General features: G+C 37.4%; 1 protein-coding gene across 1 annotated transcript; it reads left to right on the forward strand.

The window, feature by feature from the left end:
• Positions 1–840: 840 nt before the first annotated feature.
• LOC149027381 (protein S-acyltransferase 8-like) lies at positions 841–11,010 on the forward strand. Its single transcript, XM_089162295.1, has 5 exons — positions 841–1,181; positions 7,530–7,715; positions 8,156–8,458; positions 8,610–8,843; positions 10,032–11,010. The coding sequence occupies exons 1-5, from the start codon at positions 1,143–1,145 to the stop codon at positions 10,539–10,541; spliced, it is 1,272 nt and encodes a 423-aa protein (XP_089018421.1). The 5' UTR covers positions 841–1,142; the 3' UTR covers positions 10,542–11,010.
• The last annotated feature ends 327 nt before the right edge of the window (positions 11,011–11,337 follow it).

Below are 11,337 nucleotides of genomic sequence, written 5' to 3' on the forward strand. Positions count from 1 at the left end.
CATTTATTACTTAATACAAAGGTCTAATTGATTGAATACATAATGGTATTAGAGGGAAATGAAATATAGTCGTGTCCCTTGAGTTCATACTTTTACAATAGTATAGTATGAAGTATGATAGTATGATGAGGAATCTGGCCTCGTTTTGAGTTGACTTATTACTATTATTTTTTTATGTAATAATATAAAAAAAAAAGAAAAAATCGTACAATACCAATATATATATATATATTTGTTTTAATGCAAAAGGTCACAAACATTTCTCGAGGTGATGAAATGTATTTCATCTTACAAACATGTACAGTAAATTTGGTGAATATAAAATAAAATACATGACAGCTTTTTTTGGTCAAATAAATATATGACAGCTTACGCATACGGAATGTACAGCTGCTAATCACCATTGGACTCCAAGACCATGACTTGAATTGTGTAGTTGTATTTTTTTATTTGGTAGAAAAATTGTATATTTGTCATATATTATGTATATTTTTTAAAATTGTGTATTAAAGAAAAAAAGAGAAAAAAGAAAGAAGAAGGAAAAAAAACCCTACAACAGAGCGAATCGTTGGTTGACACTTGTCCGTGCAGCGAAGGAGGAATAATACGAACGCGCCCTTGAAGTTATTATTATATTCGAAAAAGAAAGTAGTTATTATATTTTTGTAGCTAGATCCCCGGATGGGGCTGTAAAACATTCCGTAGGCGTAGAGGGATTAGGGTAGAAGTTCTAGTCTATCGATACTTGTAACGGTTGACTACGGATGGGATCATTTGGGTGAAGAGGGGTTGAGAATAATTATTAAATTATTATTAAAAGATTTTTTAAAAAGAAAAAATTAGAAGGAAAAAGAAAAACAGGGAAGGAGACGAAGGGGGACTCGGGGAAGGGACATTTCTCTTCTCTCTGTGCGTGCGTTTCACAATTTCGCATCATAGGGACTGGAGAAAGCCAAGGCGAATCCCGAAGAACTACCACTTAATCGACTGTTGTGTATAGTCTATGACTTGAGGAGCCTTTTTTTTGTTTTTTTCTTTCTGTGGTTTGAAGTTTACTCGATGGGGTTTTAGATGAGAAGAAGATGGAAGACCTCAAATTCCCAATATTTGATTATTTTCCTGTTTAGTTGGAGCAATTTGTCATGGCTAAACGAGTGTATGAAGCTTGGAAAGGAAGTAATGTAAGTATTTTGATTCATACGTTGTTGCTTGATTTTCACTACTTCTCTACATGTGAATGAGGTTTTCACTTGTGGGTTTTCTTCGATTCGACTGTATTTCAATTGTCTTGGGCGCTAGGGGAGGGGTGGGGGGTTCAGTAGGTTCGGAGGGAGCTGGGGTTGAGAAAGGGGTAAAACTTCAATACTTGGGTAGGTTTTAAATTTGGAGTATTTTGATCGACTCTGCCTATCATGTTTATTTAGGAGTTTCGTCAACTTAACTTTTGCTTTAATTTTTTTTCCTTTCTGAAAAGCTCATCTCTTTTATTTGTGCTGGACATCGGATGGAATTATTTGTGGGTGAAGTTTAATGTGGAACCGTAATGTTGAATATTAGCATAAATTCCTATAGGGGGAATCAGTAGAATCACTCTAACTTGGGGAAACAACTTTTTTTTGTGCAACTCTGGGGAGTCAGTTGCCATGTAATATAATGTCAATTTTTTTTTTTTTTTGGGATTCCTTCTGCCGTGAATTATTATCAAGAACAATAGGACGAGGGTTTTATTGAAGTATGTGAGGTATGGTGACTCTAAGCTACTTATTTGAGAAACTTTGAGTCACCAAGAAATTTGATATAGTCAATACAACCAATTTGATTTGTTTTAATTTCAGTTTTGGCAAGTTAGTATTAGTTTCTCATTTCAGAAGTAGGCATAACTTTTATTTAGAAGCATCTGTTTTCTTAAGTTTTCATTCCTTTGTCCCCTTCTGGTTATACTTATTTTCTAAAGCTGTAAAAAGGGCCTATATTTTGTACTTAGATTTCAGCTTTGATTAATCGAATTTCTTTTTATCCCTTCCATTGTTTGGTTTGGGAAAGACTCATCTTCAACAGCTGAGATAGCTGTGGGTGAGAAACAGGTGAGATATCTTACCCTTACTATTCTTAGTCCCCTCATCCATCTATATCCCCTGTTTTCTTCTTTTTCATTTTCTTATGTCCTTATTTCATGTGTAAACATCTTATCATATCATACTACTGTTATAAAACCATGAACTCAAAAAACATGACTACATTTTGATTTTTTTTTTTTTTTTTTTTTTTTTTTTTTTTTTTTTGTGTTGAGGTGAAAACATGACTATATTTTTACTACATAAAGTACCCTCAAATATGTTTGCTAATTTCTTTATATGCTCTTCGACTGTTACTTTTCTCGATAAAATTTAATATCCTTCATTACCGTTTACAATCTAATTGTTTACACAAACTCTAAGAACATGGCTACATTTTTACTACCTGAAATGTCCTCAAATATTTGTACTGATTTCCTTACATACCCTTTGACTCCTACCCTTTTCAGTAAACTTTAATATACTTCTTTACCCTTTATTAATCTATTTATTTCCCTGGTACCTAGGCAAATACTTATTGCGATAATTGCATTACTAAGATTACTAATAACATATATTAAAACAATTACAACATCTTATTTGTTGGTTCAGTAATTGAGTTATACCTAATGGCTAATACAAATCGTTTCAGTTAAAAAGACGAAACTTGTTTAAGTTTGGTCTGGACAATATGCAATATAAAAATGAATTATATAATTAATTTTAAGTAATTCATAGGTTCTGTTTGGTTAAGAGAAATTGGTCTCCAAGAAGGAGGATTAAATCTTGAATATTGGCTGGAGGTTTGATGTGTATCTTGATCTTTTGATGGGGTGATGGATCGCAATTTGATAAGCAGGAGGTGATGAATATAGGGTGTTAATTCAGGTTTTGAGATGCGCTGAGATGGTTAAGGTTTTGGGGTTTATCATGAACTCACTTGATTAGGGTTTTTTGATAATGAGATGGGTTGTGATACTTTGTACGATGTAGGAGATGATGTGTATTGGCTTAGTTTCAAGTTTTGGAGAGGTTCCAATGTTTTCTTTAGATGAATGAGAGATTCCAATGTTGTTTGTGGGTTGTGGTTGAGTTCTTGAGATGAGGGTTTTTGAAAAATGGAAATAATAAAGGGAAAGGTAGGGTTTTAGAAGGTTTAGAAATACAATTTTAGGCATAGAAAAAAATTCGAGGGAAACTCAAGTTTCGACCAAGTGAAAATGGGAAACTTAGGTGGAAAACTAAGAAATTTCAATGAAACTTAGGGCTTTTTCATGCAAGTTTTGATAGGTTTTAAGGAGTATTTTAAGGTGGGACTCTACATTTAAGCTAATTAGAGTATAAAGAACACATTGGCACATGCATTTTGCTAAAAAAAAAAAATCAATGTAGATATGTCATTCAATGTTATAACATCAATGTAGAATTGTTCGAGAATTACACTATAAACTTAACTACGTAAGTACATAACATTCAATATATAATTTCTAATTTCAAAACATCAAATACAAAGTAACTGACAGTAAAAGGAAAGTACAACTCAGTGCCAAGAGGAGTGCCTTGGTGGATCCATCCTGTTAGCTGAGTAGTACTATGCCTGTAACATCCTCTCCTCCAACCAATGAATATAGACATCCCATGATATTTTATGCCTATGGTTGTTAAGGTAATTGACAATTGCAACTTTATAAGTCTGGTCATCAACATGCCTAAGATAACCAATTTGAGGAATACACAATTTGGATAGGGAAGTCCTGATGGAGGGGGTATTTGTTGTGGTATTTGGTGAAACATGAAAGAAACAAAAAAATTGAAAATTTGTGAAAGCTACAAAACTTGCAGGGAAAAGTCTCGGTTTTCACGAAATTTTCAAAGTTCCACGAAATTTTCCTTGTTTCCCACGAAATTTGGGAATTTTTTTTCTTATTCTGGTTGAACCAGATTTCGAGGTTTCGACAAGTTTCGATGAAATTTTGACGGTTTTGATTGAAACTTGAGATTTGTTTTTTTCGATCGGCTAACTTGAATAGGGGACGTATGATGCAAGAACTCGCAAGATCTTGGCGAGATCTCATAAGACATTTTTACTTTTACCATTTAGTGAGATGGGACAATGTGCTTAGCACATAAGGCCTTGACTCTTACCCATGGTTGTCAAAGTGTTTGCCTAGGCCCATTTTTGGGTTAAGGCAGCCTGATGTCACCTTGGTTTTCGTTGACCTCTATAACTCTATTGCCTAGCCTTGCCTTGTCACCTTGACAACCATGCTCTTAACTCTCAAGTTGTAACTTTAATGATTGAATTTTCATTTTAACTTTGCGATTTGGCTATGAGCACATGTAATGTATTAGTCTTGTTTGAATTTTGAACATTGAACATTAATATGAGTATAGTTGATACAAGTTTGGCACCAAATTGGCCTATTTTCCTTTGAAATCATCCTAGAGTTGATAGTTATGGGGTTGGGTCTTTGTTTCATATGTTTCTGTGGTCAAGGGCCTATTTTCTGTGTGTATGTAAGTTTAGTGTGTAGCCAAGTACGAGAATGGGTTATTTATTTTGTTTAAATTAGGTCAGGTCTATTAAGAGTCATCCACATTAATAAGTAATCCTTGTCAGGGTTGAGACATGTTACCTTATTAGTCTTTGTTAAGGACAGGTCTATTAGGAGTCATGCGCATTAATAAACTAATCCTTATCTTTGCTGATACATGTTACCTTATGGTCTGTGTTATGGATAGTCCATATTTTTAGATTTCTATTTCAATTTAGTTAGTTTTTCAATTTTAAGTAGGAATACAATGTAGGGCTATTTATAAGCCCCTATGCATGTAATAGTTCTACAGATTCAGATGAATAAAATTTAGTTTTTAAGCTCAGACTTGGTGTGCTTTGTTGTTCTATTGAGGATAATGTTCCCAGCATTGGTAAGGAACCCCCAAGTGCATGAGATTAGGGTCCCTTGTGAAGCCAAGCAGGATTCCTCTACGGCTAGGATCATGTCCCTATATCATCTACTCTTCCTCCAAGTTTTAGCCATTCTGACCAGCTGAATCCTATAAACATCAAGCTTTAATTCTAAACTCTAATTTGAACTTCAAGCTTCAGTTGGTTTTGATAAGATCTTGGAAGAATTGGGCCTCATTCAATTGAGGCTAAATAATTGGTTGGATAGCAAGTTTCAGCCTCAAATGACCCCAAATACCTCTTGAGTTGGAGCCTTGAGAAAATTCTAGCTATTCGGCAAGATCTCATGTCAACTCGCTATTTTTTTGGTTAGAGATGGGTCTCAAGGTTGAGATCTTCAACCATGGCTGGATGGCAAGTATTCTCAGGTTGGAAAGCTTGCACTCTAATGTGTTCTTGAACAGTGAATGTTGATTTGCAGATCAATGAAGAGGAAAGCTTTAAAAAACCTCCTGGATTTACCGCTGTCAAGGAGCAACTATTCCAACCAGTCACCAATCAATCTCCTAGGCACTTTTCCATGGCAAGTAGTTGACTGGATATTGTTCACCATCCCATCAGTTTAGATATTACTCACTAAACTGAAAATACTGTAATGTTGGAAAAGAAGGCAGCAGTGCTGTGCAGCTTGCAAAAGTGATAAATTTCAATTATAATTCTGCTTATTCATCCCAAGATGGATCTAATCATAATTAGGCCTTAGGCCTTGATCTTCAGTCCTTAGTTGTAGTGACTTCTAGTTACAATAGGAAAATAGAATTCAAAGAAACATAAAACTACCTCTGTTTCCAATGTGAGCAGATGTTGAGTTGTAGTTACACGGTAATAACTTAAACTGAACCTTAACTTAAAATGAACCGTGACTTAAATTAAACAACTGTTTGGATTTTTCAATTCTGAGTATATATCTGTTTTTAGCCTTTTATAGATGGTTGTACTTGGGCATTATTGCAACGAATATGATTAATGAAATTGTTTAGCAAAGCTGCTGATGAATTATTCTCCCTTGTGTGAGAGTTCTTCTAGTTTAGTGGGTAATATTTAAAGGACTCCTTGATGGTGTGAAGTCTGGGAGGTCCTAATCAAAGTTTCCCCTTCAACTGGCTGAAGAGTTCCTTTCGATTAGCAAGATTTTGCCACTAAAGGACTGCAACTACTGTGAGTAAATTTGAAATTTGACCTTTTTTTCCCCCTTCACCCAATCTTCTAGAACACAAGCAAAGTGTTTTTTGAGGAGAATCTGCCCACCAGGTTCAGCAATCAAAATCCTTTCCTGAAGCCCCAAACCTCCACTATTAGCTTTCCCGTCACTCACCTGTCATAACCATACCTTCAAACTGTAACCTTTGGTGGATCTGAGGGGCAGTTTTAGCCTATGGTTGGCTCATACAAGATCTTGGTTAACTGGCCGCTAGTTGATCTCTTTCAATCTAGGGCCACATCAGCCCACTTCCTTCTTTCTCCTTTCCAACTTCATCCCAGCCCCAACTCTCTGCATCCTGGCAGTTTCTTGATCCCTATATCAACTGTAGCCTGCTCAGGATACTGTCAGAGACTCAGACCTTGCAAAATCAATTGAACTTCCCTCTGTTCATTCTCAGGCTTAGGGTTTCTACTTACCCTCTAGAGATGACATCAATCCCAGGGGAGTTACATTCTTGAGCCCTCTTTAGAAGCAAATATTCCTTGAAGAGCCCCATGCATCACACCAAGGATTTTCTTAATAGGCCTAGAACTGGCCCATTAAATGGGCCTAAAATAACACGTATACAGGGTATTAACTTGATGGGCTTTGTAATGCCAATATTATGACTAAAACTGGGTTTGGAGGCTGGGTTTGTAAGAGTTAAATTGGCATTCTAGGGGCTGGCTGAGTAATGCTGGTGGTTCTTCACCTCCTTATCCTCCATCAGTCTTAGTTCAATAAACAAAGCTTGAAGAACTTTTCTTTTTCCATGTTGGCACAGTGCTGTACAGCTAACACATGTTACATTGGAGGGATGGCTTGAGGGGCATATGTGGTGGTTATTTTTCTATTGGTTGCCAGATGCCATTTGCCAAAATCAGTTTGAAATATCAACTGTCTGCTACACCATGGCAATCTTGTCTTTTCTTGTTCTGTTGGGTCTTTCCCCTTCTTTCAGGTCACTTCACAGTCAATTACAAGGTCATATAAGCTTTTGATATGAAATTTGAGGATCAGGTGGCACAGTTTGGGTTTTAACTGAAGGTAATGAATGATTTGTTCTGGCAACTTGTTGAAATTGCAAAATGTCATGGGAGGATTTATAAACCATATCTTTAGGTTAAATAGAACTTGTTTAGGCTATGGAAACCTAAATAGTCTGGTGGAATCTGTGTATTTTGGTGACTTCAAACCATGATGGGCTTTTGGCCACAAAATTGTAGTCAATGGTGCTTTAATGCAGGGTAAGACTTAACTGTGGACTTTATGAAGTGTATATTATTGTTTTCTCATTCTCACTGATTTCTGCCTCCCCTTGCAGAGATTCATCTTTGGAGGGAGGTTGATATTTGGACCAGATGCGAGGTCACTGTTTGTCACTATACTACTTATTGTCGTTCCTGTCATTATATTCTGTGCTCTAGTGGCGTGGCATCTTCGCCATTCATTTCCAGCATACAATGCAGGATATGCAATCCTGGTGGTAGCAGTTGTCTATACCATTTATGTTAGTCCCCTGACTCTTAAATTTTTTTGGCAGTTTTTTTTATTTGGTTAAATAGCATAAAAGATATCTGAAACATCAGAATATGCCTGTCATTCTCTTTTCTTATTTTGCCAGATGGAATTTTTCTATAAACATGCCATTCAGTACAAAGACCAAAAATATTTGAGCATGCCATTCATGCTTCCTTTCTATTTTATTTATTTTTGTTTTTTTGCTTGATTACCACTCAGGTCCTGGGTGAACTCTAAAACTGTATTCTCAGACTGATTTTGAATTTCTGGTGCCAAATTGCACATTTTTCCTATACCAATGTAGATATCTTTGACATTTATATAATCCTCAGTGATTACATTCTTTATTTATTATCCTTGTGATGGGTTCATTGACAGTGTTCTTTTCTTTCAAATACGTCTTCTCTAATGCTTCTGTAGCTGTTACAGGTATTGGTGCTTCTTCTTGTAACTTCAGCCCGGGACCCTGGTATCATTCCACGTGCGTCACATCCGCCTGAGGAAGAGTTCTGTTATGAAACAGGTTCAGTTGATGTTGGTGGAAGGCAAACTCCAAGCCTACAATTCCCTCGCACCAAAGAAGTTATTGTCAATGGCATGCCTGTCAGGGTGAAATACTGCGATACTTGTATGTTGTATCGTCCTCCCCGTTGCTCTCATTGCTCTATCTGCAACAACTGTGTGGAGCGATTTGATCATCATTGCCCTTGGGTGGGCCAGTGCATTGGATTGGTATATTGTCTAAGATATGGGTTCTTTATGTTTAGTAGTTCGGTTTCTACAGCATACGCATGATAATTTTCTCTTCCTACACTAGGCTGTTTATTGTTTGCTCAAAGTTGGAATAAACTACTTCAGTCTAACCATCTGTTTTCTTGTGCAGCGGAATTACCGTTTCTTCTTTATGTTCGTTTCTTCTTCGACTCTCCTTTGCATCTATGTCTTTGCCATATCAGCATTGTACATCAAGATACTCATGGATGATAATAATGGCACAGTTTGGGAGGCAATGAAAGACTCTCCTGCGGCAGTGGTGCTCATGGTTTATTGCTTTATTTCCCTGTGGTTTGTTGGTGGTCTCACCGGCTTTCACTTATATCTCATTGGTACAAACCAGGTCAACTTCCACCCTGCTCTTTCTGTTCAGGCAACTCTTGACTTTCTTTTATTCTTTCCTCCTCGTCATTCTCGTTATTCTTCTGGCTTACTTATTATGTAAGCTTTTCCTGCTGGGGTGTTCTCAAAGTAAGCTAGTTCTGTTTCACTTAAGCAAACCCTACTATTTTTGCATCTTCTTTTTTGGGGTATGGTTTAATGGTATCTTGGGTGGTCGCTTTCTTAATATATTTGAAGTGTACTTGATCAGTGTCAGAATAAAGTTGATTTTGGCATAAGCATATACTTGCTCCTGAGTTCATGCACTCTGGTGCAATGTTTGTTTTTTTGGCTTTTTGGTTGGTTGGGGGGGGGGGGGGGAAGTGGTGCAAAGATTTTAAAGTTGAATACGCAACTTGGGCAACTCTAAAGTTCATCAGGGATCATGCATGATCTAGCTGTCAGATATGTGTATATTTGAACACCAGTCAGCTCCATATGCAAACAAAAGCACAGCTGCGAGAGGTATCTGAGGAGGATTTTTTTTATTTGATTGTTGAAAAATAGACAGAATAAACCCTCATACATTCATTCTAACAGTATTCCAAATTAGATGGGTATTCTGTAACTTCCCATTTTGTAGGAGGTAGTTGTTGATAGGTACTTTGGGTGCCTTGACTAACACTTATTATCCCTTTGCCTGCTCAATTCTTCTTCTTTTCATTTATTTTTTTTTGGGTGGGGTGGGGGGAGGGGGAATCCGGATCTTCTCCCCGTCGTGCTCCCCCATGGCTTCCTGACCACAAAAAAGTGGGTCCACTGGTGAATTTTTTTAAAATTTTTTTCAAAAATTGTTTTTCACCGTGGGCCCCACTGATCTTTGTGGTCAGGAAGCGTCGGGGTCGCTGATTCGGACTTGGGGGAGGGGGTTTAAATTAAGTGAACATACGATGTACATCTGTCACCTTTAGATACCTAAAACTTCTTTTTTAGGCCATTCATCTCTTTTGTGGCTATATTACAATAGTTAAAACCAATTGTTGCATGATAATTTTTGACATGCCCCAGCATAGATTTGACAGTTGACGCTGTTGAGCAGTTAATTCAACTTTGCAGTTCTTTAGTTTTCTTGGAACATCTGAAACTTTTGGAATCTGTGAATTATTTTTCCCTGTCCCAGTTTCTTATTGGTTATCACTAATTCTTTCAGACGACATACGAGAATTTCCGCTACAGATCCGACAGCAGGCGTAATGTCTTCAACCGTGGTTGCTTAAATAATTTCATTGAAGTATTCTGCACAAAGGTAGCGCCATCAAGGAATAATTTCCGTGCTTTTGTACAGCAAGAGGTGCCTAGGACTCCGATAACCCGTACACGTGAAATGGAAATGGAAAATTTAAGTGGAAATCCACGTGCAAAGGTGGAAGATGATCTAGAGTTAGGTGGAGACCTCTTGAAGATCTCCCAGCGCCGTAACTTTGAAGAAGTGGATGATGACATACGTAGCAGAGGCAGCAACTGTCAGGTTCGTGACACTTCAGGAGCTGACTTGGTTTTGGGTTCTGACCAACAAGCACCTGCTGTTCGATCAGAGGTCCGCCACTCAAGTTGGGGTCGGAGGAGTGGAAGCTGGGACATATCAAACGATATTCTTGCCATGAACTCTGCAGTCACTGAAAGCAAAAATTCTGAGACACAGAAGGAATCACAACAGTGAGGCACTGTTTATTTTAGGTGATTCTTGTGACCTGCATATAGATATGAATGCACTGAAGTCTGACTGGTTCAGTTTTCTTATCTGGGTGGTGGTAGACGGCCTAGGCCCCATTCAGGCCATGTTCAGAGTTAAACTGCCATAATTTGACAGTTACAGATGAGCCCGATGGGATTAAACACACCACCCTCCCCCCCCCCCCCCTCTCTTGAGTATTGATCTTGTATTCACTTGTGCAGTGCTCTTTCATTAGTTTTAGGGGGAGGGAGTGGCAGAAGTTTGGTTGTTTGTAACTACTGGCATGCTACACTTCTTGAAGCTCCTTCCCCATTTGCTGCCTTTTTTTTTTTTTTTTTGGGTCTTTTCCTTCTTTTTATATCTCTTAGTTTACGTTGTGTAACAATTCAATATTGTGGATTTATGCATCTTTAGTTGGTGGATTGATTCTTTCTGTGTAATTTATCACCCTCTAGTTTTGATGGTTTTCTCTGCATCTCCTTTTTATCCGAGCTGCATTCTTTCTAAGTAAGCTCTTCTACTTGGGGAAGGGGGTTTTCTGGTTTGGAAGCTCTACCAATAAAGTTTGGGTAGCTATCGTGCGGTTCTAGGATTGTGAGACGATCTAAATTGTGATTACAAGTGTGAGGAGATCATAATCGTTGGGTTTAAAAAATGTCATGTCTCGTGAATTCAAGAGCCAACTGAAATCACCCAACCCAAGACAAACAAAGATTGCTTTGCGTAGGTGTTATTACCTTAGGAGGAAAGGTCTTTCTTTTCTTTTTTTCTTCTTCTTAGG

Source organism: Hakea prostrata, chromosome 1, assembly GCF_041222555.1.
Source record: "Hakea prostrata isolate BN-2017 chromosome 1, UWA_Hpros_2, whole genome shotgun sequence".
Classification (NCBI taxonomy): Eukaryota; Viridiplantae; Streptophyta; class Magnoliopsida; order Proteales; family Proteaceae; genus Hakea; species Hakea prostrata.